We start from the raw sequence: 27,086 nt of genomic DNA on the forward strand, positions 1-27,086 counted from the left end.
TTTCGAGCCAAGGTTTGGTGGCTCATGTCTGAGATTCCAGAACTTGGGAAATTTGAGGCAGAAGGGTTTTGAGTTTGAGGCTTGCCTGAGCTAAATGGCAAGACCTAGTTTCTCTTTCTGAAGTTTGAGGACAATTTTATTAAAGACCTAAGAGAAAACCAACAGAGCAAGCAAGCTGTAAATCCAGACAGCTGGTAGAAGATAGAAGAGGAAGGGAGAAAACGGAAAGCTGTGCCATTTGTAAGGAGCCTCACGGTGGAAGGATGGGGGAGTTCAGTGAGAGTGAGGAAGCCCAGAGCATCAGGGAAAGCATGCCTCACTGGGAGGCCCTGAATGGCCTTGAACTTGCCCTGTAGATCAGGCTGGCCTCAAACTCACAAAGATCCACCTGCCTATGCAAGGATTAAAGGTAGAGTGGTCCACCTTATCGCTTGGCTTTGGGCAAAAGAACAGAAAGAAAAAGAGCCAGGGGTTGGTGGCTCATACTTTTAATCCCAGTACTCAGGAGGCAGAGGCAGATCTCCAAGTTCAAGGCCAGCCTGGTCTACAGAGCAAGTTCTAGGATAACCAGGGCTATACAGAAAACAAAACAAAATAAAAACAAAAACAAACCTGAAGACCAAAAACCCCACCTGTCTAAAAAACAAAATGAGGGCTGGAGAGATGGCTCAGTGGTTAAGAGCACTAGCTGCTCTTCTGGAGGTCATGAGTTCAAATCCCAGCAACCACATGGTGGCTCACAACCATCCGTAATGGGGTTCAATGCTCTCTTCGGGTGTGTCTGAAGACAGCTACAGTGTACTCACATTCATAAATAAATACATCTTTAAAACAAAACACACACAGAGAGAGAGAGAGAGAGAGAGAGAGAGAGAGGGATGCTAGAGAGATGGCTCAGAAACTAAGCGCATTCTTCCAGATAATCCAGTTTCTATTCCCAGCACCCACACAGCAGCTCACAACTACCTGTAACTCCAATTCCAGGAGTGACTCAGAAAACTGTCCCACAGTGCTGGGACAGAGCTTGTCGAGCACCTGTAAGACTTGTCTCAAAATGATGACAGGGCTAGATTTCTTAGGGCTTATACCAACCCCTAGATTTTTCACTTATAATGAACTCTAAAAAAAAAAAAAAAAAAAAAAAAAAAAAAAAGGAAGAAAAGGAAGGAAGAAAACAGGACAATATAAATGTATTTGAATGGCTATTTATTTGAGTGGCTTTTAAGAAGCTGAAGCCCTTGTAAAACGAAGGCATAGCATGAGCCTGAGGAAGAAACTCACGGTAATAAGCATGTAGCATCCTTTGTTGTTTGACCAGGAAAAGAGTGGACAGAGCAGCCCCCGACCCCTGACCCCCCCAGCACTAAGAAAGGTGTGTGCCCACTCTTGTCCCAGATAAGGATGTCACAGAGACAAAGCAGCACACGCTCTAGCTCTTCAAGGAGGCTCTTGGGGGTTTATGCCAAACAGCAAGGCAGACGGTCAGGAGCAGCCCAGGGCAGCAGAGAACCGGGACAGGCAGGGGCCGCTGTTAGGTCTGGGCTTCATCCTTGATCTTGCTCTAAAGAGAGGATACTCAGACATTGTTGAAAGAGGAAATTGGAAGTTAGGTTTATAAGTGTGTTATTTTAAAAGTGAAGTTTGTGCCCATTCATTCAGGTTTTGTCTTGTCTTGTCTTGTTTGTTTGCTTGCTTGTTTATCCAAGACAGGGTTTTCCTGTTTCCAGGGCTTCCTGGAATTCACTCTGAAGACCTGAGAGACAGACTGAGGCCCTGGCTGGCCTTGAACTCAGAGATTTGCCTGCTTCTGCCTCATGAGTGCTAGGATTAAAGACATGGGCCACCACACCCAGCTTGTTTTATTTTAAAAACAAGGCCTCTCTGTGTAGCGCTGACTATCCTGCAGCTTGCTAAGTAGAACAGGCTGGCCTTGAACTCACAGAGATCCATCTACTTCTGTCTCAAGAGTGCTGGGAGTAAAGGCGTGTACCACCAACCATATTCAGTATCATTCATTTTTTTTTTCTAATAGAGTCTTGATATGTAGGCCAGGCTGGCCTTGAATTTAGCATCCTCCAATCTCAGGTTCTTTAGTGCTGGGAAAACAGGTGTGCACTTCCAAACCCTGCTTGTATCCCAGCACTTAAAACACCAGGGATATTTTATGGCATATCTATGGTCTCTTAAAAACCCAAGCTGAGATTCTGAGAGTAATGTCCCTTCCATCCTCAGTAACTTGGGTCTAAAAATTCTAATTCACTAGGCTTCAGCCAGAATGAGCAAATTGGAGATTGGAGGGGTGGATTTGGCTAACAACATAAGCTCCTTTTGGCCTGTATAAAGTTTTCTAAACTTGAAATGGTTGCCAATAATTGAAAGTTCAAATTTCTAATTTCTCAGAAAACGAAACGAAACGAAACAAAACAAAACAAAAGATGGAACACCAGGGCCCACCAGCCCAAATTCCTATGTGGCAAGGGTATGCTGGATTCTTGGTGCTATTTTTCTTCTCAAGACCTTGCCCAGTGCTCTTTGTGCCTATCTCCTGTATGGCTCCTGTAGACATAGCGTTTGTGACCCCTCACACACACAGTATGTTTGCAATGACCTTGGCAACTTTGTGATCAGTGTCAGCTCCAAGTTTAGCCTTGAGCAGTGGCAGGCAGCCACAGAGGCATATTCAGCCTTGGCCAGGAGTGTGAGACACTGCTCGGCAGAGTTTTGGTTCGTCTTATTTTGCAAACATGATTCATTCAATCTCTAGACCCTCTTGGATGTGGGGGGAGGTGAGGGGGAGGGGCATCAGGGAGACACTTCCCAATCAAGGTCATAGATAAAGCATGTCTGGCAAGAGCAGGAAACCCAGAAGGAAGTCAGCTTTCCTATTGGTGGCCGCAAGGTAGCTCCTAATGGGACCATATTAACCCTGGCACTGTTGGGAAGAGGGATGAGATGCGTGGAGATTGAGTCAGGTGGGGGCAGATCCTGCCACTTCCTCCCCAAAGCCGCAGGGGTAGGAGGCAGAGAGGTCAGAGGCAACAGAAGTGGAACTGAAGCAGAAAGCTAGAGAGGAAGACTGAGAGGTCTGGCCTCGGGGGCCTCAGGTGATGCGCATGCAATGCCCATGAAATGATGTGAGTCCCCAGGAGCGATGCTGGTCATCAGCAAGTGGGGCCCAGGATCCTCAGATAACTGAACTGTCTGTACACACTCCAAGCTTGCAAGTGTGCGTGCATGATACACTGAGACAGACACACTTGCACACAGGAGTCCTCAGCAGAGAAACATGAGCTATTACACCCGTAAACGCATACTCAGTCCGTACAGAGGGGCACATCCATAGGTGTTTCTCCACACACACCATCACAGTGGTTTTCGGTGAGAGCCATCAGCTCATCATACAGAGATGTTTCACGAACATTGTCAGAGCACCTGAAGTCCTTTCTGGCTGCTAGAGTCCAGCACAGTAATCAGTAGCATAGGAGGAGAGAGAAATAAGCCAGGCACTACAGGGGCAGCTGCGTGCCAGCCTGCAGTGTCACCTACTGGCAGGAGAGGTCTCTGCACCTTGCCTTAAGGGTAGAACCCAGGATTGTGTCTCAGGAACCCTTTTCAGTGAAGTTGCCAGCCATGGGGCCAATGGTCCTCCTCCTCCTTCTCATCCTCATATTCCGCTGGAGACAGGTGAGAAGCTGGCCTCCTTGGAGCCCTACCATAGCATCAGTGAAGGACCATCAAAGACCATGCACACCTGTTGGAAAGCGATGGTCCTCTAGAGCAGTTAATAAATCAGGTTCCAGCTTTCATGCACCTCCAGCTGGGACAGGGTCCTGAAATGCTGCCTGCAGAATCCAAGGCCACGCCTGGGCTTTGTAAGGGGGACTATCATGATGGGCTAGTGACATGATGTACAACCGTGACAGTAGGTAGGACGGCTTACCATGTTTGTAGTGGACTCTGGAACATTCCATTGTGAGGGTGTCCCAGCACTGACATCTGGTAGCTGGGTAACATTGAGCAAATTATGGTAGTTCCATGAATCTGTATGGCCCCGATACCTCAAGGGAGTAGACAGGGGCCACTGTACTGGTCTATCCTCAGGCAGGCTGGATTACCATAAAATGCATTTCCAGTGGAGGGGAGTGGGCAGCTGACATTATCAAGGGATACCCAGGGGCTTGGGGCAGAGCTATTTACTACATTTGACATTCTGATCATTGCTTTGACTGCATGGATACACACTAATTGAATGGGGAGGTGCAAACATCAAGTCCATTTTGGATTTGAACATCTTGCTAGCTTCCATTTTCTTTCGAACATATTCTGCTCCATTCCCACGAATGCAGTTGGGCCATCATGAAGGGGAAAGTTTGCTTCCTTCTTTTTGTGATGGGGTCTCATGTAATCCAGACTGGCTGTGGACTGGCTGCGCAGCTGACCTTGACTTTCTGATTCCTCCTGCCTTCATCTCTCTAGGGTTGGAAGCATAGGTGTGCCCCATCATATTCAGTGTATGCATTGCTGTGAGTTGAATCCAGTGTTTTGTGTTCAGTAGGCAAGCATTCTACCAACTGAGCCAGATGTCCAACTACACCTCCCTCCCCTGCAGGGAGTTCTATGGCAATCTTAACAGTCTCCATGCTTAATAACAAGCAGAGCTACTGTTCTGCTGAGTGACCGTTCTACTGGGCCTGGAATTCTGTTGGCAAGCACTTTCTAGGAGGAGTGTCCTGCCAGACCTAGGGATGTGGTACTTCCTGCTAAAGGGGTCCAGTGTTCTGGGAGCGGTGTCTCCTCTACCCCAGTGCTGCAGTCTGAGCTTCGCCTGGGGCTTTTGTTGTTCAGTAGGTTTTTAAATCTCCTGGTAACACAATCAATAAATAAAGCTTTATGCTGCCAGGCTCCTCTTCAGCTCGGGGGGTCACCAGGAAGACTGTCTGGCTGCAGCTAGAGCCTGCCCCAAGGACGTCTGGCCCATTGTTCTAGCCTCAAAAGCTTTTGTCCAGGACCAAGATGCTCATCTGTGGTTTCAGTAATAGAATTTGGACCGTTCTGCACTGTCAAGCGCTGTCCGTATCTATTAACGATGGCTCCAGTGAAAGCCACAGCCCTTTCCTGCACCTTATCTTCTTGCTCTGGCATGGCACCATTCCTGTTTCCTGGGAAACCTGGGAGCGTTTGCAGCCTTCATGACCAGGCCGTGGGCACTAGATATCATGTATCCCAGATCCCAAATCAGCAACATCTGGTGCTGTCTTCACAGTACATGGGTCTTTTCTGACTGGACAATGTAAGGACAGTCTGTGGGCCTCTGCTCTGTACATCCTTACAAGCTTCTTGTGATCACTGTGAGCCTCTGCTGAGATCCTTCAAGGGCTGTTGTGTGACCCAGTGAAGATGGGAAGTGTCCTGAGGCCGAGCTTCCTCTCTCTTCCCCATTTCCTTTCGTTGCAGCTTTTCTTAGGGCACAGAGCATCTCTGGCTGGGCGTGGGGTACCAATAGTGCAGGAATCCCCTTACAGACTTTGTTCTATCCCCAGGCCTCCTCTGATGTCCTGAAGGGTCCTGGTTATAATGATGAAAATGGCCCTGTGTAAAGACACCTTCACCTCATGCCCTTCTGACTGCAATAATGCCAGTGTCCCCATAAAGCAGCTGTGGTGGGTGCCAACCTCACATTCCTTCCAGGAATAGCCTCTGTATGCCACAGACACAGTAGTGCAAGCCTGGCCCAGGGTTTCTCTTCTGGGCCACGTTGGTGCTCATTTCTGGGAGTCCCTGCACCTTCTTCCTCTTTCCTGCAGCTGTCACCCTGGGACACACTGCCCAGAACACATATTCATTCAGATCCTGATTCAAATGCCTAGAAGGACAGAGGTTAGAGTCCCCAGCTGCCCTTCACCCTACCTCTGGGCTCCTCTCCTCGGGCCCTCCGCAGTTCCTGGCCCTCTGATGATGCTTCTGGATCCACTCATTGCTGAAATCCCTGTGGGAGCCAGGTAGTCAGCGCACACAATCATGTCTGCTTGCCCCTTCTTGTCTTCACAGGGAACCAACTATCCACTCTTCCACCCTTCCTCTGAGTTCCAGGGCTGCTTAGCAAAGGAGGAGGTGGATCATCACTCATCATGTGGAGAAGATTCGTGCAAAGATGGAGTAATCGCTAATACCTCCCAGGGAGGTCAGCTCATCCCAGAATCCTTTGCACGGCACCCCACGACAGCGTATCACTTCCAGGGTAGCTCTAACTGGCTTCTGCTCACTATCCACAGCAGAATCACGCTGGTGCACATTCAGCTCATTGCTCTCTAAGCGATCACTTCCTTAGCATCTTTGGTTTCAGAACAGACCTTCCCATATCTGTAGCACCTACACCTCAGGTTCAGTCTGGACAACGACTTGCTTTAGAGTCTATGCTCTCTACAAATTTGGGGCTAGAGTTCTTTCTCTGCTAGGAGAACTTCCTTATAGCATGGCAGGTGGAAGTGACTGGCAGACCCAGGACCGAGGTGAGGAGATTGGCAGACAGGACTAACTGAACTTTGCCTAAAAGCTGAAGGCAAAGGGAGCCCAGAGTTGGTAAGTTGCTAAAGCCTTCTCCAGGGAGAGCCTGCAGTGCCCCCTGCTGGCTACAGGAGAATTTGCATGTGGGTCACATTCCTCCCTTCATGTCTTCAGACAAACCTTCCAGGTAGCAGTTCTCCATGGCTCAGGTTAGCAAATCACAGCAAGCAAAAGGTTATCTTGTGCAGTGGTTTCTAAACATGGGAAAGTATATACAGAGCTTCTGGGCATTGCTGTGCATATTTCCCATTTGGTGGGCTTCAGGGTTGAGGGGCAAAGGGCTGGAATCTAGCCTATGTCCAGGCCATTAGTTTTGTAATCTACACAGGTGCCATAGGTACCAGCAGCCCCAGCACAGTGATTAATTTAGTGCTTAATCCTATAAAACCAAGCTTCTTTGGCTAAAGAACAAATTGAAAACCACCTAAAAGGTGGAAGTAAATGAGGCTTAGGAAACGGGAATTAAGGCATGCAGTTCATGCTAGGTCCGCTTTAGATGTTAAACCTACCCACTCTCACACAATGTTCTTTGCACTACATGAGACATTTTTCATTCCAAGCCTTTGGCATCCTGGCTTCTCTGACCACACTACTCTCTCTCCCACCAATTTCTCCATGACAGCCGGACTACCCTGCAGAGCCCTGCTTTTTAGCCAGGGTCATGGCTGTGTTTGCCCCGAAGGGGTTTTGAGACTGCTGGTTCTATTTTCATAACTTTCTAAGAGTACCTGGCATCGAGGGTTGACGGCGGCATGCAGGAGGGTGGACTGCGAGGAGCCAGAAAAGTTCACCAGATGAAGTTCAGAAGTGTGACAGGGGACCTGGAGCAAGGTGGCTCAGCTACTGCGCACCTAATGACTGCTTCGCAGCGGCAGCCCGCCGGGGATTCTGAGCCACACCATAAGGCACATGGGCGGCCACCGTGCCCATCTCCTGAGCTCCAGCCACGTGGAACATCTGGTCATCAAAGAAGATGTGTGGTCGGATCTTCTCAAGAAGGGGACCCTTGGGTGCTCCAGCTAGGAATAAGGCCTCATCCGTCTCCAGGCCCCAGCTGCGCAGGGTCTTGAGGGCCCGGGCTCCGGAACTGGCTGCACTGCGCGCGGTGACCAAATACGTGCGAATCGGGCACTCCAGACGCAGGCCCTTGGAGTAGAATTTCTTTTGCAGTCTACCCAGTGCTTCCAGGAAGCCCTTTAGGGGGCCCTGTGGGAAAAGGGAGAGAGATGCAGATTAATTCATCTCTCCTAAACATTTCCCCCTTCATCCTAAAGCCTCTGTGATTGGCTGTTTGGGTAGGAAACCTCCAAATCCTTTGGTAGTTTGGTCTGCTTGTTCTAGCTCCTGCGTGCATACAGGGCTGTAGGTACCTTAGTCTGGGATCTGTCTTCATGTGATTAGGGTTGGGTGAGAAAAACCATAACCAGGGCAACTGTTGCTATGGATGTGCATTCATGTCTCCAGCTGCAATTTGTCCTACAGCTCTGTAAATGTGGTCTTCTGTGCTCATCAGCAAAGAAGGAATTAGAATGAGCTTGTAATGATGGCTTGGGCACCTGCCAATCAGAACAGACTCTATTATCTGTGAACATCTGGGCCAGATGGGCCAGTGTGTAGCTACTGAATTTGAGCCTGCCTGTGGACATACACATACGTGGCTCAGGGTGTTGGGCTCAAGCTCTGGGGTCAGGGAGAGTGCCCACAACCATGAAATTGCTGAGGATATGTGAAGAGAGGACTTCTTGGTGCCAAATGTAGCTCATTCTCAAAGCAATTGGAAGCCAGGGAAGTAGGTTGCGAGTGGTAGGGATTTTCCTAGCTAGGTAACCTGGAGTAAGCTGTGCTCTTCTGGGTCTCTGTTAACCACTTAGTGGGAAAGTGTCCTGCTCCCGGTATGCAACTAGATTTCTATAAAAGCTCAAATTGGAGTTCCCAGCAGAGGGGAATCCCATAGCTCCACCCACAGGGAATTTCTACCAAGCTCCAAGACACGATCTGTTCTCAGAGAGGCATTTAGAAGTGGAAGAGCCAGTGAGGTTCCCTGAGCCACATATGGCATGACAAGAGGTGGCCCCGGGTCCCTATGAGGGTGCAATAGGGAGTTCTTCTTGTCTCCCAGTGAAGGAAACAGGAGCCTCTGGCAGAATGGGGCCTTACTCAGAAGGGTATCCCAAGAGAGGAGCTGAAGGTCACAGGGAAAGGACAGTGGGTTAAAAAGTAGGTGCGCGCGTGTGGTGTGTGTGTGTGTGTGTGTGTGTGTGTGTGTGTGTGTGTGATTTTTGAGGAGGAGTGGGAACTTTTGAGAGGGCTCAAGTCTCAGAATGGGGTGTGGGTACTTCTGAGAGGTGATGGAGACCTTAGACAGGGGTTTGGAGAGAAACAGCAGGGAGACAGGAGAGGCTGCAGGGAAGTGCTTGGCAAGACGCTGGAGACCCCAAGAGGTGGAGAAAGGCACTTGACTGAGGAGGTGGGGCTTAGTGAAGGGGTGACATCTCAATGAAAGGAGCAAGGAGCCAAGTGAGAGAGGTGAGGTTTAGAACTCAGGAGGCAGAGGGAGGTGAATCTCTGAGTTTAAGGCCAGCCTGGTCTACAAAGCAAATTCTAGGACAGCCAGGGTTACACTTACTCTTTTCAAACCAAAGAGAGAGAAGGCTTGGCTCTTAGTAAGAGGACCTGGTGGGTGTGTGAACTTAGCCTGGGTTTGGCCCAGGATTCAGGCCAGTTCAGGTTCCGGGGAATGAGGAGTTACTCAGGGGTTCTGGAAATGTGTAGCACCTGCGCCAAAGGTTTATTCTCATGGGCCTTCTCATGCTCAAAGAATCTGTCCAGCCCATGGGCCTTGACGATGCGCTCTGACTCATCGGAGAAGAGTACTGCATCCCCATCGAAGGCCACGCGAAGTTGACTCTGGGACACAACCACATCCCTGCTGGGGCTGAAGATGGTGGCAGCTGCAATCCCTGGGTGGAGAGAGGTGAACATAGTCTGAGCCTTGGCAAGAAGGTATCCCATTTGATTCTTGTCCCAGCAGGACTAACAGCAAGCCGATCAAGGACTCACTGAAAGCATTTTAAAGTAGGTAGTGCGCGGAGACTGGCTGCAACAGGCATCGGCGATCGCTCTGAGGCAGCACTGTGAGGGTCCCTATCAGTGTCATTAATATCATCTGTGTGGAGAGCTCTAGAGGTGTCCTTGGGATGGACACCGAGGAGCTGTTTATCAGCTAACATGAGGGTATTTGAATAACACGGAAGACATCTGGTGTGGACATCTAAACACCAGTCTTGCCTGGAAGCACAGGACTGCTATGCCACTGTTCTGTCTGGAGAATAGATAGGGAAGCCAGCCTCGAGGTATGGTCACTCCGTCACAATTGACTCCAAATTACACAGCTCCTCCATACCGAGGTAAAATTCAGGTTCTTTCAGGTCTGTATGAAGATAAGCTCTCAGACTGCAGTAGGGGTGGACGGACATGGACACCCTGTCTACAGCTCCCAAGTACACAGGTGCATTGAAGCCACTGTGGTTCAGGCTGTGAGATACTGTGCTTGGTCCTGGGAGGCTGCATAAGCTACATGTGGTAATGAATATATACTTTCTGTAATCGGGGCTCCTCTGGCATGCAAGGATGCCCCACCAGGGACCAAGGTTCCAGGCTACCGTCAGCTGAATCCCCTCAATGGTCTTCATCTTGCTCAAAGCCACGTCTATCCTGCTCCCCAGTAGGAATCTAGGGTCACAGATGTAGACTTCTGCAGAGCTCTAGGAAGTGTTAGCGGTACAGGTCTCACAGCAGGTTCACTGACCTAAGGATGTCCAGGGAAGGACCAGGTCCTGAGTATCAGGCTACATACCTTCCCAGCTCCATCAACCCAATGCCAAGATGACCTGAGCCCCACTACTCTGAGCAGGACATCCACCTAACCACTCTCCTGTCCCTAGACCCAAGGTCAAGTTCCAGATGCGCAGAAGCACACCTATATGTTAGCTAGTCGCCAGATCTCAGTCAAAGGGTTTGATGTGTCTAGGGGGATGCCTTCTGGGTCCTGGTTTAAACAAGGCCTCACAGACAAAGGGGCAACATGGAGGGCAGTTGACAGGAACCCTGAGCATTCAGCCTGAGAACACATCCCGACAAATAAATGGGCAGCCAGTTCTTTCTTGTCTGTGGCTCCTATTGGGAGGACTGGGACTATGGCTGTCACCCCCAAACTGCCCCTTGAACGGGGCACATGGAATGGACTTCTCATTATCAGTACTTGTAACAGAGTCCTCTAATCTCACCTTAGCACTGGCCAGCCCTGCTCTGGGAAATGACTGGTTTTGGAAGTTTACCTCTCAGGCTGGGCTACCTCTGTCTTATTGGCCCAGTGATGAGTAGAAACTTCCCGGCCACACAGGAACCCCGGCTCCCACCAGCCCAGAGGGATCTTAGGCAGCAGTAGCTTTCTGGGCTGGAAGGGAAGTTCCCATGGAAACAGAGGCTAGGTGATGCTGATGAATATGCACTGTAGGGCAGGAGAAGGGCAAGAGGATTAGGTAGGGTTTTGTTTTCACTTTACAAGACAGATCCTAGGATATTTTCCCTTGCAGTTACCTTGGCAACCCCAGTGCCTGTTCAGAGCTCCAGGCAGCAGGCTTCTCACCAGTGGGACCCCTTTATATGTGGGGAGGTGTTCTCCCCACCCATGTTCTCCCGCCTCATTCTGACTTACCCTCATCGATGGCTTCTCGCACTTTGTCTGCATCGGCTGACAAGTAGAGGTTGGTGTGGTAGGCCTTGAGGTAGCAGATGGGGCTATTCCCACCTGTCATGCAGAATCGCTCAATGAACAGGTCTGTGGAGATAGAGAGTCCCTGATGAGGCCAGGGTCAAACTTCATGGCCCATAATGGTCTCTGTGTGCTTGAACTGACTGGTGAGACAGCAGTGAACCTCTGTTTGAGCCTAGCATCCCCCATCTCCATCCTTCAAGGGAATAAGATGACCACGTAGTGGGAGAAAACGCCTGTCTCATAGCTTCTCCACCTAGTCAGGGAATCATACAACCTCAAAAGATGGACTGGAGACCCTGTCTTCCTGGTCATACTGATTGGACGGGGGCAGACTCTGGACCCAGCTGAGCCAATCAGAGTCCAACCTGGGTAGCTTTCTCCCAAATCTGCAAAAGCTGTGCATTAGTTGCTGGCTGACAGGTGGCTGCTATCCTCAGGCCATTCATTTACCATCACTACATAAGTCCCTCAAGCAGGACTGCCGTTCCCCTCACAGCTGACACCAGAAAGGGTTAATATCTGACCCCACAGTGGTGCTCCAGGCCCCAGTCAAGCATGGCGCCCTGCCTCTTCTCATTGGTCAGCACCTATCCCCACCCCCAGGTGGTTAAATATTGTTGACATCACCCTCATGGTCAGCGACTTGAAATCAGTGCTATAAGATGCCAGCTGGAGACTAAGGAGTGGTGTAGTTCAGTGATTGAACCCAGTCTACGGAGACCCTGGTTTCATTCCCAGAACTCAAAATAAAGAAATACGTGTTTAAAGTAATGAATAGGAGCTGGCGAGGTGGCGAGGTGGTTAAAAGCATCCAAGGACCCAAGGTCAGTTCTCAGCACCTACATAGCAACCCATAACTATCTGTAACTCTAGCTCCAAGGGATTTGATGCTTCTCCTGACCTTCAAAGGGCCCGTACAACGCTGGCTTACACACACAGACACAGACATATGCTCACAAGTTAGATTTTTGGTTTTTACAAAGGTAGTGAAGCCAAGTATATTGGCACATGCTTTTTTTTTTTTTTTTTTTTTTTTTTAGATCTATTTATTATTATAAATAAGTACACCAGAAGAGGGCGTCAGATCTCATTACGGGTGATTGTGCCACCATGTGGTTGCTGGGATTTGAGCTCAGGACCTTCGGAAGAGCAGTCAGTGCTCTTACCCAATGAGCCATCTCACCAGCCCCCGGCACATGCTTTTAATCCCAGCACAGAGGAGGAGGCAGGAGCAAAGGGTGGTGCATGCCTGCAGTGTCTGAAAGCCCAACGCTGGGACGGTTATGGCGAGTGGCTCTCAAGTCTGAGGCTAGCCTGGCCTCAGGAACTACACAGTAGGGTCCTGCATAGAAATTAAGTAAATTAAAATGAACACGTAACTGGGTTGTTGGCTGCTTGAAGTGAGATCTTGTAAACCTGGGTGGATTGGTGTTGGTGGTTTCTCCTCGTTTTTTTTAAAAAGTGACTTCATTACTTTTATTTTATGTGCGTTGGTGTTTTGCATGCATATATGTCTGTGTGACGGCATCAGATTCCCTGAAACTGGAGTTACACACAGTTGTGAGCTGACAGTGGGGTCCTGGGAAGTGAACCTGGGTGGACACGGATCCTCTGAAAGAGCAGCCAGTGCTCTTAACTGCTGAGCCATCTCTCCAGTCCACGGTTTCCCCCCTTTAAAAAACATTCTGTGTTTGGGAGTTTTCCCTGCACGTGTCTCTCTGCACCGTGTGCATGCCTGGTCCCCGTGGAAGCCAAAAGAGGGCCTGGAACTATTCGGATTTCTGAGAACTCAGTTACAGACAACAGCAAAGGATGAAGCTTTCTAAAGAAGGACAACAGCCCATGAGGCCCAGGGAAAACACAAGCCCGAGAGAGATCGCCAAGACCTGGATTCCGGCCTTTCTAGGTCCAATTTTCCTTTCTGCTCTGTGGTTCTAAGTCGTCCTGGAAACAAGAATGTATTCCCTTCACTGGAAACTTGCTCTGAGGGATTCAGTGCTTTCATTCATAACTGGACTAAAAAGAGAAGCACCCTTTTATTCTAAACTGCCCCTGACTCTCCTGTTAGCCTTGTGAAGCTTGTTAGTCTCCTACAGGTAGAGAAACTGAGGCAGAGAGGCAGTAAACACCTTTCCCAGTTATACAGGGAGTGGAGCCTGTCCAGTGAGGGAGGGCTGCAGCTGGCTTGTGCCGGTTTTTAAGAGCCAGTTATTACATGTTTAGGAATTTTATGAGCCGGTTATGTTGATCAACCATGGGTGGCCGGAAATCGGCCAGAGACGGCATCCCCCAACACTGGCAGCATTTCAAATCAGTCTGGTTTGTTTTATTTTTACAGGTTTTTGTTGGTGTTTGTTTTTCTAGACAAGGTTTCTCTTTGTGTAGTCCTTGACTATCCCGGAACTCACTTTTTAAGGCAAGCTGGCCTTGAACTCAAATATCCACCTACCTCTGGCTCTGGAGGGCTTGGATTAAAGCTGTGTGTCACAACACACAGCATTACACTCATGTATGTATGTATGTATGTATGCATGTATGTACGATGTATGTATGTATGCATGTATACATGTATGCATGCATGTGTGTATGATGTATGTATGTATGTATGATGTATGTATATATGTATGTATGCATGCATGTACATCTGTATCTATTTTGAGACAGGATCACATGTATCTAAACCTGTGCTTAGACTACGGAGTCCTCTGCCTCCTCCACGGTTCTGGGATTACAGATTTTATACCACCATGCCGTTTTTCTATTTGTTTTTTAATTTAGTGCTGGGGAACCAACCCAGGGCTTCATACATGCCAGGCAAGCACTCTACCAATTAAGCCACATCCCATGTATTTCAGGCTGGCCTTGAACTCACTATGTAGCATAGAAAGACTTTGAATTCCTGCCTCATCTTCCCAGTGGAGGTATTACATACATGTACTACTATACTAACATAGCTAGTTTTTATGAAGTGTTGGAGACTGAACCCAGGGCTTTCTGCCTGCCAGGCAAGCACTCTATCAGTTGGACTACAGCCCCAGCCTTGTTAGTTTTAAAAGACCGGGATTAAAATTACAACATAATGGAATACAGTGCCAGGTGAGCAGCACAATGCTAGGTTCAGGATGGCAGCCAGGATAGCCCGACCCAGCCTGACCCTGAAGCAGTGTGGCTTCCCCTTGGGAATATGTGTGGTAGGGTGTCCCATGCTCACCTGCCCCACGCTTACCATAATGGTTGATACTGTTGATGAGACGAACTCCCACCTGAGCATGGTTGTTGGTCATGAGGACAATGTCAAAGATATCTTCGCTATCAGGGTACAACTCCCGAAGTCGCTTGTTCACAGCCTCCAGGGCCTGGAAGGGACACAGCAAACTCCAGTTTGTATTGATGAGTGGAGTCGGTGATCAGGGGTGCAGTGAGGAAGGAGAGGGGAGGCTAGAGATCTATACACTCCACCACCTGCTAATGCTATTTCCCACCATCGAGTGGGACCTTGTTAAAGGTAGATGGAGGGAGATAGTTCTTCAAACGGGTTACCCATCCTGGGGCTCCATCAGTCCCAAGGAAGGTGGCCTCTTTCCCCAAAGGCTCAGTCCTCTAGTCATGCGATTGCCTCTGCCAGGCAGAGCTTCTGACAAAGGCATTGTGTGTGTGTGGGGGGGGGTGGTTTCACGAACTACTCCCTCACCTTCACAAAGGGGAAGGCGGGCCCGGGGCTGAAGGGTTCATTCTCGTGCTCCAGCTGGTATCGCACATACTCCTCGACGCCCTGCTCCGTGTAGATCCTCTGTTCCTCATCCATTCGGAACAGAGCTCTGGAGGACACCGCGATGGTGACCGCATTCTGAGGCTTTGGCTGTAGGAGGGAGGGACAGTAAAACAGGCTGTCACTCAATCTCATCCTGAGCCAGGTGCACCCATGCAAGCGCCTCCTGGACCCTGGGATGTGGGGAAGACCGAGGCTCGGCTCGGGCAGAGGCAGACTCTGGGCTGGACCCTACTGGAGACTGGCTCCCTGTGTCGGAGTGTGATAGGAGGGAGGGGCATGCCCTCGGGGAGCTTGTGATATTGTTGGCCATCTGGACCTCAGCGAAAAATTAGTACAATGTATGTAAGCCAAAGTATGGCCACACTAAGATGACTCCCAAATGGTTTCCATTATGAGAGAAGAGCTGCATGCCCTCAGGAAGAAATTAGTGCCCAGAAACACAGTAATTATATAAGAAAAAAATATCGCCAACCTGGGTCTGTTTCCTGAGCTGCAGACTCACATATCTAACTGCCCCAGTCACTCCATCTTACACTCCAACTTACAGTGCCTGGGGCAGAATCCCTCACCCTCACCCCCAAAGCCAGCCTCTTCCCCCTTTCCTCACCTTGTGTCCAGTTCCACACCTACTCATCCAGATCACCACTTCGTGATCAGACAACTGAAGCCAGGAGGTAAACCTTCACTCCCGCTGCCTTCCCATTCGCTTCCTCACCGACTCACGGTCTAAGCCACCCATGCTTGGAATCTACCCACTTCTCTCTTCTCTTCCACAGTCCAGTGCCCTATCATCCTCTTCAAATTGTCAGAGGGATCTGTCTAAAGTGCAGATGGGATCACAGCTCATCTCTTGTGCAGAGTCAAGCAGACAGCCTTTCCTACAGAACAAGAAATCCTTTGCAACAGACCTCTCTTTCCTTTCTACCCTCTGCTTCCTCTTCCCCAGCTTTGCGCAACCTCGTTTTGCTCACGTTTTTGCACACTGCCCTTGTCCTTTGACTCTGGAGTGTGATGCTCCCTTGGCTTATGGTGTACAGGAAATACCCTATACCCTCTGTCTGGTTATCTCATGCTCTTGCTCTGGGATGCCGCTTCAGTTGGTTCCTCTATGGAGTTTGCCCTCACCCAGCTCTGCTGAGGAAGGGTTCTGGTTGGAAGATACGACTCCTGTCCTCGGAGCTCATCAGAGGATGGGGGAGAAGACAAGCAAACAGAACTAAGGGGTAGGCATCAGTGACAAAGTGGAGGCAAGGTCTCAGTGACTGGCCTCCAGGAGAAGGCATTAAGGGAGAGGAGGCCTTGAAGGAAGAGGCCACAAGGATTGACGAATGCAAACCAGAAGCTGTCACAAAGGTGAACAGAGGCCAGAGCAGAGAGAGTATAGACAAGCCGAGAGGGACAGGTAGGGGCCTGGATTTCAAAGGAGCCCCTTGAAAGAGGGTCTTAGCAATGCTTCTCAGCTGATAAATCTGAATGTATCCCCTCCCCCAAATCTCATGTCGAAATCTGATCCTGAATGAGATAGCATTTAAGGGTATGGCCTTTGAGAGTGGTTAGAGCTTAGAAAAAAAGATAACAGAGTTTGCTTTGAGTATTCCCGCCATGTGAAGATACAGTGGGAAACTGCCACCTTTAAGTGAGGAAGAGGACCCCACTCTTTTGGCACCTTAATTTTGGACACCCAACCTCCCCAGCTTGCAAGAAAGACATCTGTATTGTTTACGGTATAAATAGCCCAGTGTGTGGAACTTTGATACAGTAACCCAAAATGGACCAACACATAGGATAGGATGAGGAGCATGCCACCACGGACAGTGTGCCACCACGAACAGCAGCTGGACCCTGATTGATTTCTGGGGATTATCAGAATATGGGTGTGCAGGAAACTCATGGACACCACTTCTCTGTGAATGGGACAGTCCTACCATCATGGTCCCTAGTTTATAGGTAAGAAGAGAGGGTCTCAAGTAGAAGGCAAGACCTTTAAGTGGACCTAACATTCTGCTTGTTCATGATAATCTTGTGGATGATGTATTCAACCTACTGCTAGGCTCCAGTTGATTGGCAGCACTGAGTGATGCTAAGCTGGGGATGTTAGGAAGCAAGATAGGTTTGAGTTCTGTCCCCAAAGAGCTTCTGGCTCATCCATGCAGATATTCCTGGTATCCTTTAGAGGACGGGGAGAGGAGCATGCCGCCGAGGACAGCTACTGGACCCTTCCTAATCTCTGGAAAATCAGAGTATGAATGTTCAGGGAACACATTGGCAGCACTTCTCTGTGACTTGGGCGGCTCTAGAAGACAGGACTTTATGGAAATGCTCTATAAACTGTGCTCTGTAGTTGTGTAGTGACTTCAGATGTAACTGGTGATGATGAAGATTTGAGTTCTAATTTCACTCGCTTTAAAAAAAGTGAATGGGTGTATGTGTGTGTGAGTGCATGTTTGTGTGTGGAGCACAGAAGTGGATGTCAGGTGTCTTCTATTACTCTCCACTGTATTTTTTGGTTTTGAAGCAGGGTCTCTCACTAAGCCACCAGCTCGATCATCCACACGGTCACGCATGGCTTTTATACAGCTGCTGGAGAGCCAAACTCAGGTTCCTTGTGCTTGTATGCCTGGCGCTTTACTGACAGAGCCATCTCCTGGTCTCTAAATTGATTTAGTTTTAATGAATTTAAGCAGTTTCCTGTAGATAATGGCCAGTAAAGCCTCAGAGCCTCTCAGAATAGGAATGGAAAAATAAAAATTTCCACAAAGCTGTGTAGCTGGCCACAGCTTATGTTTGGCACTTAACTTTAACCAAGATGGTGCAGGTGAAGATGGTATCCCTCTTCCAAAGCTCAGCCCAATACTTTAGCCAGTTTCTGACCACTTGTGTGCCAGTGTGTGTGTGTGTGTGTGTGTGTGTTTATGTATATGTGTATGAGTACACTGTAGCTGTTCTGATGGTTGTGAGCCACCATGTGGTTGCTGGGATTTAAACTCAGGACCTCTGGAAGAGCAGTCAGTGCTCTTAATCTCTGAGCCATCTCTCCAGCCCCCGCCAGTGTGTTCTTGGCTGGGCATTTCACAACCTCATCAGCACTTGGGCACCTTAGGGACAGAACTCTATCATTCCTGCAGAGACAGAGAACCCATTTTTTTCCCATCCACTTCAGGCAGGGTCTGAATCTGGCTCCAGACCATGCAGCCAATCAAAGCCTTGTTCTTCACTTTCGGTCCCACAGCCCTGACTGGTGTTGAGTTTCCTTTGGGTGGGTTAATCAGACTCTCAGATCCTACTCCTGGCCATTGCAAGAAAAGTGTCTTGATTGCCTTGGCCTCTGGAGTGTCTACTTTCCTCTCACAGATGAGGAAAGAGGGTTAGAGAGGGTCAGGGTATTTATTGTTCACACAAAAAGTCAAGGTGAGATCTTAAGCCTCTTGTTTGGCCTCTGCCCACGTAAAGTTTCCTTGATGTGATCCTCCCAGAAGCCTCCATCTTTTACTTTAACAACTTGCCTGGACACATCCCAGCCTCCTTTTCCATGTTTGGAAGAAATGACAACAAGCTGAAGGCTGGAGAGATGGCTCAGCAGTTAAGAGCACTGACTGCCCTTCCAAAGGTCCTGAGTTCAAATCCCAGCAACCACATAGTGGCTCACAACCATCCATAATGAGATCTGATGCTCTTTCCTGGGGTGTCTCAAGACACCTACTGTGTACTTACATATAATAAATAAATAAATAAATCTTTTTTTTTAAATGACAAGAAGCGTTGTATTCTAATACTGTTGCGGTTTTATGGTGGGATACTCTTCCCTTGAAAAATGATGGTTCCCAGGACAGGATTCTGTCTCCTATCCAAGTCACTCTGCTACAACATAATTGAGGTGGGCCTCAGGAACCTACAGGGGTAGGTTGTCCAGCCTCCAAGTGGGTCTGAAAAAACAGGTAACTAAATCTGTACAGAGCCCAGAGAAGCTGAGCCCTTGTAGACTAACCCTCTTGTGCCTGTCCAGGTTTCTTAGCATCCAAGTTATGTGTGCACCCCAATCAGAAAGTCCATTCCAGGCTAGGGATTGGGTCAGAACAACCAGGGTCTCAGCTTGGGAGTACTGAGCTGCAGGGAGCCATGGTCTTGCCAGCTCTCTGGGATTTAGGCTAATCGCTATGGCTTGGGGATGAGGGTGGAAGAATGAACAGAGAGCAGCTCGGCCCCACTGGCCTGCCTGTGGAGCTCCTACTTAGACCAACAATCTGTCTATTGCACTCAAGATAGGAATGTAGCCAAAGAAGCTGTTATTTCTGGAAGGACACAGGAGGGATGGGAGAGACGAGGACAGGATAGCTCTGGGTGAAGGCCCCTGACCCCAAGAGATGAGGGTCTCTGATGATCTTCACTAGGTTAAATATTTTACTAAAGCTCTTGGGAATGAAAATGAGGCCAGGCCAGGCCCCAAAGGGGCCCATGAGGCTTACAACCCCCAAAATAGCCCATGGGAGGAGGGGCTATGGCAGGAAAGACAGGAGCTGGGAACTTCACCTAATCAGACCAGGGTTCAAGGCCGATGGAGGGACATGACTGATCATGGCCTGGTTCTCTGATGCTCAGGGAGGAAGTGGATTTTTGAATACTGAAGGTTCTCTCCTGTTTTTCAGCAGTCTCTCCTCTCCATCCCTGGGACCAGACATTATTTGTCCAGCTTTGCTATCTCATTAGCAAGACTGCTGCCAGACCTGCCCTTTTCAATCCACCCGATAAACAGCCTAGTGTGATTTTCATAAAATGAAAGTGGAACCAAATTAATCTCTGCTAAAGAATAATAATAATAATAATAATAAAGATCCTGCAACAGTTCCTTTATGATGCTGATATTTTTAAAGGTAGGTTGACCATTTAGTTAAATGAATTCTTAGGCAGAACCCCCCCCCCCAACATGGGTAAGCCAAGTATATAACTGCTATAAATCTCTTTTACAATTCAGCTCTTATATCTATCTATATGAGTGCATTTGTTACAAAACTAATCAATAAAACAACACTTTGGGAACTGGAGAGATGGCTCAGTAGTTAAGAGCCCTGACTGATCTTTCAGAGGTCCTGAGTTCAATTCCCAGCAACCACATGGTGGCTCACAACCATCTATAATGGGATCCAACGCCCTCTTCTGGTGTGTCTGAAGACAGCAACAGTGTAACCGCATACATGAAATAAATACATCTTAAAACAAACATACAAACAAAACAACAACAAGAAAACCCCAGCAGTTTGAAAGCAGGGGTTAGGTCGCCACCATAGACACAAGAAGTTTCAGTATCCAACCAATTTATTTTTATGTTTCTGCACAGTTTTGAGAGAGTCCAGTTTGTACCCCCAAATACTTGAACATGGGAAGAGCTGCTTTATTTTCAAATATTTAAAGTATTTTTTCTAAGAAGAAAGGATTCACAGGTCTGAAGACTGCTTGAGACACAGGGTTCCACAGAACCCAGCGTGAAAGCCTTAGCCCCACTAAATAAGGTTCTGGCCCTTTCACAAGGTACTCAGTCAGAGGGGTCCCTTGGCTGGGAGCCTTTTGAGTCTTTATAACACTTCCCCCAATGATCCTGCATGTCTAAGTATGAATTCTGAACAAGTTCTTGAGAGCTTCAAAGACAGCTTCTTGCTTTTCACTCATTCCTCTGCCCCTCCCACCCTCCCAGGAGATCCCACCCACTGAAGCTTTAAGATCAGCTCAAAAGTCATTATCCCAAAGCCTTCTCAGTGGCAGTCACCCCCTCCCCAGTGCTCCCACAGCATGTAGGATCTTTTACCTGAGAATCCACCATCTCTAGAGCCTCCGTGGTCACACTCCAAACTCCTGAGACAGGCAGACCACAGCTTAATATCTCTGTCACCAGGATGAGCCAAGGCCTAGAGGTGACTGTGGATGGGGTGGCCTCCTGGGTAAAGTCATTGTAGTGAAGCAGTGGAATGCTTTAAGGTCGGACTGGAAGTCCTTGTGTAACCCCTTTGGGTCAGTTTCTATTCTCAATCCCTTGCCCAAGTTCCTGGGTCTAAGGTGGAGAGGCGTGAACAACGCTAAGGTATCATGAACTTTCCTAACAGAGGAAGAGGAATGCTTGCCTCTGTGTGAAGTTGCAAATGGTTGATCCCACCACTGAGATCAGAAGCAATGTCTAAGGTGCAAAGGTCAGCGTTGGGAGCTCAGAGCCTCGGAGCAAAGCCCTGAGCTTAGAGCAAGTAATCGTTCCTTTAAGATGCAGGGAGAACGACCTGATCTCCCGGGGTCTGGGTCTTCAGTTAGAGCCCAAACGCAGAGGCTTGGGCCAGGAAGCTGAGCTGACTGCACAGATGGAGGAGATCTGAGAGCCCAGCGAGCAACCGGGTTCCCAGAGTCGAGTTACGAGTTACAGAGCCCAGGGCGCTGCTCCCGGGTTGCTGACCAGCTCTGCCAACAAGTGCAGTCCGCGCGTTCAGGCTGCCAGCGCCGGAGGGGATAGGCCCCTGATGACAGCACGGGGGAGGGGTATTCTGGAGTAGAACCTGAGCCTGGGATTGGGGGGGAGGGGGTGCGGAGGCACTGCCACTATAGCAGAGCTCCCAAAATAAACTGGAACTCCAGCCAACTGCTGGGCACATTCTGGGGCGGAGGAGCCGTGCCACCTTCTGGAGGGGTTCCACGAGTCCCTTTTCCAGAGGGCTTGAGACCCGTCCCTAGAAATGGCCCTTCCCGTGTCCCCCCAAATCCAAGCCCTACTTTTACCGATTTGGGTTTCTTCTTGGACGAGAGGCTGTCATAGAAAGTCTTGGCTTCCTCCCAGCGCGGCACCGCGGCGGTCTCTGCCCCTGGCCCGGGTTCGCGGGCCTCCCGGGGCTGCCCTGGTTCCATGCTCCGACTCGGATCCTATCCGGCCCGGCGGGAGAAGACAGCAGCGGAGACGCGGAGCTCACGGCACTGGGCTGAGGGAGGGAGGCGCGTCCCGGGTGGGAGAGGCAGGTGGGCAGGGCCGGGAGGGAGTGCGAGTGAGCCTGCCCCGCCCGCCGGGGGTGGGGGGTGGGGGAGACCTTCAGGTCCAAGCCGCCCACTTGTCATTTAGGGGAACTCTGATTCCTCGACCGACCCAGGTCTGAAGCAATTGGGGAGCAGGTGCAGTCTGCTTTCTGGAGCAGGCCGAGTGGAGCCGGGCTTGTGGAGTACTGCGGCTTCGGGGAAGCGGGGATGAAGTTCAAGGGCACCGAGAGAGGAGGAAGCCTAACATTTTCCCCTCCTAACACGATAATGCCCAAAACAGAAAATGAATAGTAAGCGCTCCTCCAAACTAACAGGTCCCCTACCCCTATCAGATGCCAGCATTGGACCCTGCGTGATTCGTCGCCTTTCTCCACATTCCAGTCTATCCTTGAACCCGGGGAAGTGTTGGATGGACACCCCGGTTCATGAACAGGAAGCCTCATTGCGTGTAGGGGAAAGTGTGGGACACAGTTCTTACACAGGCGAAGGGGCTCTTGAATCTAAGGCGATGTTATGCTCGCCTAATGGGCGACACAGTCAAGAGTGATTCTAAAGGCCGGGCGTGGTGGCGCACGCCTTTAATCCCAGCACTCGGGAGGCAGAGGCAGGCGGATTTCTGAGTTCGAGGCCAGCCTGGTCTACAAAGTGAGTTCCAGGACAGCCAGGGCTACACAGAAAAACCCTGTCTCAAAAAAACCAAAAAAAAAAAAAAAAAAAAAAAGAGTGATTCTAAGAGACTCGGAAACTGTTGGCCAGCAGGGGGCGTGCATTGCCAAGTACCGCGCGCTGAACTTGAGGTGGTTGCAGTTGTGAGGTAGCTAGAGGAAGAGAAGGGAGGAATGGAGTCTAGAACCCAAAGGATTTTAGCCTAGCATTTTGGAATTTCAGGGCATTTTTCACGTTGGTACAGAGCTCTGAATTATCTGCCTCAGGGCAGAGCCATCTCTCCGTCATGGATTGGAGATGCCTGAAAAACACTGGTTTAGTTGACGGGTGGTGGTGGTGGTGGTGAGGTTCCTTTGCCTGGGACCCCTGGGACAGAGTAGAGCTCTGTTCAGCCTCCACCACGTCTAGAAGGAACCAAGTAAACTTTGTACTATAGTTATTTCCTCCTGATTGAAACACTCCCTCCTGGGAGGCTCTGATGCCCAAGAAACTCAAAAGACTCAGGGAGCCTAGGGAATTCTAAAGACTTGCGGTCCCCGTCTAGTTATACAAACATCAAAGTTACCCTCTGTTGGGAGAGGAAGGGCACCTTTGGTGGTGTAGCTGCCCTTAGGTCACACAGGGAACCCCAGTGTTTCAGTTTTCCTGAGTCAGCACCCGTGCTGGGCTTTTTGGTGATGCAGAATTGCTCAGATTCCTGTAAATAACCCTCACCCACACCCCTGTAACTAACCCCAGTGAACCCACCAGCTCAGTTAGCCGAGCTTGGATGGGATCACTTTGGGTACCACCCTTTATCTGGAGTGAACAGAGATATCTCCACTGGAAAAGCAGTAGCGTAGATTTGGGTAAATGAGAGGGGAAGTTAAAAAATAATAAGATTGGGGAAGTAAGTTCAGATGTTTTCAGATTTGGATGGATTGGGCTGTGTGTGTGTATGAGAGAGAGAGAGAGAGAGAGAGAGAGAGAGAGAGAGAGAGAGAGAGAGAGAGAGTTTTGTTTACATAAAAGGGAATCCATCCCCAGCAATTTGGATCTGTGTGACTGGCTTGAAAGGATGACCTGGGAAAGTCAAATTTCCCTTTCTTTAGAATGTGGGGTTGGGTGTCAGCCTCAGGCAAGACAGGGGGTGCTAGGAAGTGTAGCCGTCCACCTAAACGAGCCTCTGCAGAGTGATCAAACTCCACCTCAAACAGAGGGATGTGAGCAGAGAAGTCTTGGTGAGCCGACTGAGGTGACCACCAGGTAGAATATGGGGAAGGACGGACAGAGGACCCCGTGAGTGAAGCCTGCTGCCCCTGAGGGTGCTGCCTCTGGTCACAGCTCCGTAAGCCCTGGCTATTGCGGCTCTCCCCCGATGTCCGTGACATTCTCTTTTAAAGGCTGAACGAGCAGGGTTTGGTTGAGAAGTGGGTGATTACTCCCTGCAGCGGGGCTGGGGTCCTGAAAATGTAAGTTAGCTCAGTTTCCGTGGGGTTCTTCCTGCTGTTCAACGGATGTCCCAGAGAAGAAAGCTGGTAGCCATTCTTTCGCTTGGTGCCCCTGCTTTCCTTGGCTACTTATGATAATAAGCCTGTCTCCCCAGTCTTCAAGGAGCAGCATGTGCTCAGCTGTGTCCCTGGACTTACTGCCTGATAGAAGGATGACGGGGTCACTCCTGAGCAGTCATATGGATGCTGGGAAACTTCCCCCTCCCCAATTTGTGTTGTTTGTTGGTTTTGTTTTGTTGCTTTTTGTTTGCTTGGTTTTTTTTGTTTGTTTGTTTGTTTGTTGTACTTTGGGGTTTTTTGGTTTTTTGTTTGTTTTTGGTTTTTTGAGACAGGGTTTCTCTGTGTAGCCCTGGCTATCCTGGAACTCACTTTGTAGACCAGGCTGGCCTCGAACTCAGAAACCCGCCTGCCTCTGCCTCCCGAGTGCTGGAATTAAAGGCATGTGTTACCATGTCCAGCTAACCCCTTGGGGTTTTAACTGGGGACAATGTGAGCAGGAGAGCCGACCTTCCCTGTGGCGGGTAAAGGAATACAGAGAAGTCTGTGTAGATCAGTGATGTTACCGGGGGGGGGGGGGGGGAGAGAAGGAGAGGGGAGGGAGAAAGAGAGGGAGAGGAGATAGTGGGAGAGGGTGCCACACTGAGTCTCCAGATACAGTGAGAACCGAGCTTCTAATTCTGTGAGCCAAAAAGCCTTGTTCACTTAAGCTTGTTTAACTTGTACTTTTTTTTTTCATGTTTTGTTTCTATTGTTTGTTTATTTTGAGACAGAGTCTTACACAGTAGCTAAAGCTGTCCTAGAGCTCACTATGTAGCCAAAGCTCACCTCAAACTCAAGACAATCCTCTTGCCTGGGTCTCCTGAGCACTGAGACTATGAGGTGCATGCTCCATGCCCTGTAGTCTCATCTGAAAGCAGAAGTCCTACCTAACTCATGCCTCTTGGCTCACACCAACAGGACTGGGTGTCTGTCCCAAGCCATGAAAGGTTCCCGCTTAGACTTACGTACAGTCCCTTTCAGAGCTTTGCCTTGACACTGTGTGAAGGGTTAGAGAATGGATGCCCCACTGTCCTTTGACCCTCTGTGTTTCTGACTGTTCTCCTGGCTTGCACAGGTCTCCCTGAGATCATGGCTGTAGGGATTCCTTAGTTTTGCCTTCCTGCACTCCAGGAACAGAACGTCTTCAGATGATAAACTGCCAACAGACCTTCCAGGACATTGGTTCTCAGCCTTGCTAATGCTGAGACCCTTTAACACAATTTCTCATGTCATGGCAACCCTCCACTCTAAAGTTATTTTTCTTGCTACTTTATACCTGTAATTTTGATACTGTTATGAATAATTTAAATATCTGATGCTCTTAGGTGACCCTTGTGAAAGGGTTTGTTCGAATGTCTGAGCTGCAGACCAGGCTCCATTGGCTGGAATTTAGTGAGACCTGTGGCACCTGTCCCACCCCTTCATGTAACCATCTCTCCCCTTGGCTCTTTCCTTCTGCCTATCTCCACCCTTGCTGCCCCGCCCCCTTCACATTTGTGTTTGCTCCCATAGCTGAGAAGGTACAGTAAGCAATGGCTTTGATGTCAACACTTCTGAGTTCAAGCCCCCGGGGTAGAACAGCCATCCTCTGAGTCTTCCTTTCCATCTGCTGAGGAAATCAGAGTCTTTCAGTCACTTTTGTGTAGCTATGACAAAATATCCATCAGAAAGAAGTTAAAGGACTTAAGATTTTACTTTGGTTTACAAGGCTCAGTTGGACAGCTGGAACAAACACCTGTTGTTCCAGATTCCACAAAGAGGCCGGTGTCCTGGTAGAGGGACACTGTGGTCACAACGATCCACCCCTAGTGATGTAGTCTCCAGCTAGGTCCCCACTTTATATCCAAACCATAAGAGACTTAAGTGTGCTTGGCCTGGCTGCCAGGGAACCACACAGGAAGGTTCGCTGACTGTGATGGACTGTGTAAACATGAGGTGCTGTTGCTGGAGGATTGCCTGTCTTCACAAAGGTTGAGACAAGGGAACCAGTGGCCTGGAGAAGAGCAATGCTTAGATGAATACCTGGGCTAAGAGAACCCAGGGAAGGGATCCAGGGTGGCTCCAGTGCAGGCTGCAGGAGGAAAATGGGAATTTGAGATTAAGGCTTCTCAGCCGGGCAGCGGTGGCACATGCTTTTTTTTTTTTTTTTTTTTTTTTGGTTTTTTCGAGACAGGGTTTTTCTGTATAGTCCTGGCTGTCCTGGAACTCACTTTGTAGACCAGGCTGGCCTCGAACTCAAAAATCCGCCTGCCTCTGCCTCCCGAGTGCTGGGATTAAAGGCATGCGCCACCACGCCCGGCTTTGGCACATGCTTTTAATCCCAGCACTCGGGAGGCAGAGGCAGGCGGATTTCTGAGTTTGAGGCCAGCCAGGTCTACAGAGTTCCAGGACAGCCAGGGCTACACAGAGAAACCCTGTCTCAACCCCCTTCCCCCCTCCAAAATGATTAAGGCTTCTCAGGTCACTGGTGACAGATCGTGCAGGGCCTTGAGGGCTATTTATGTAACAGACCATGATGCAGGGGAAGAGCCCTTGAAAAGCTGGCGTGATGTGTGCTTTAAAAAGGTCACTCTGTCTTTTAGGTGAGGTAGAAGGCAAGACTAAAAGTAGGGGGTGCAGCCACCTGCCTGGTGAGAGCTTATGAGGCATTTGACAAGAAGGCAACCATGGCCCTTTGCACCTCCAGGAAGGTAGGGGACAGGACTTCCCATCCCCATAGTGTGGCTTCCGCTGGGAGCAGCAACTTCAGGTTCTCGGGCTATTGAGTCAGACTTCCAAG

General features: G+C 49.4%; 1 protein-coding gene across 1 annotated transcript; it reads right to left on the bottom strand.

Moving 5' to 3' along the window:
- Window positions 1-1,207: 1,207 nt before the first annotated feature.
- Window positions 1,208-22,072, bottom strand: Nt5c1a (5'-nucleotidase, cytosolic IA). Its single transcript, XM_021160968.3, has 6 exons — window positions 21,864-22,072; window positions 15,033-15,200; window positions 14,568-14,697; window positions 11,282-11,404; window positions 9,340-9,524; window positions 1,208-7,770 (listed from the first exon to the last, which is right to left on the bottom strand). Exons 1-6 carry the CDS (start codon window positions 21,987-21,989, stop codon window positions 7,405-7,407), a joined length of 1,098 nt encoding a protein of 365 aa, XP_021016627.1. The 5' UTR covers window positions 21,990-22,072; the 3' UTR covers window positions 1,208-7,404.
- Between the last annotated feature and the right edge of the window lie 5,014 nt (window positions 22,073-27,086).

This window comes from Mus caroli, unplaced genomic scaffold (assembly GCF_978045245.1).
Source record: "Mus caroli unplaced genomic scaffold, Mus_caroli_1 scaffold_6, whole genome shotgun sequence".
Taxonomy (NCBI): Eukaryota; Metazoa; Chordata; class Mammalia; order Rodentia; family Muridae; genus Mus; species Mus caroli.

Bases quoted from the DNA above. Each gene is read 5' to 3' on its own strand.
- Nt5c1a (XM_021160968.3), bottom strand. From the start codon at position 21,989: ATGGAACCAGGGCAGCCCCGGGAGGCCCGCGAACCCGGGCCAGGGGCA. The intron at 14,698-15,032 runs GTGAGGGAGTAG...TGTCCCTTCCAG, and splicing joins CCGCCTTCCCCTTTGTGAAG to GCCCTGGAGGCTGTGAACAA. The intron at 11,405-14,567 runs GTAAGCGTGGGG...CTATCTCCACAG, and splicing joins CAACAGTATCAACCATTATG to ACCTGTTCATTGAGCGATTC.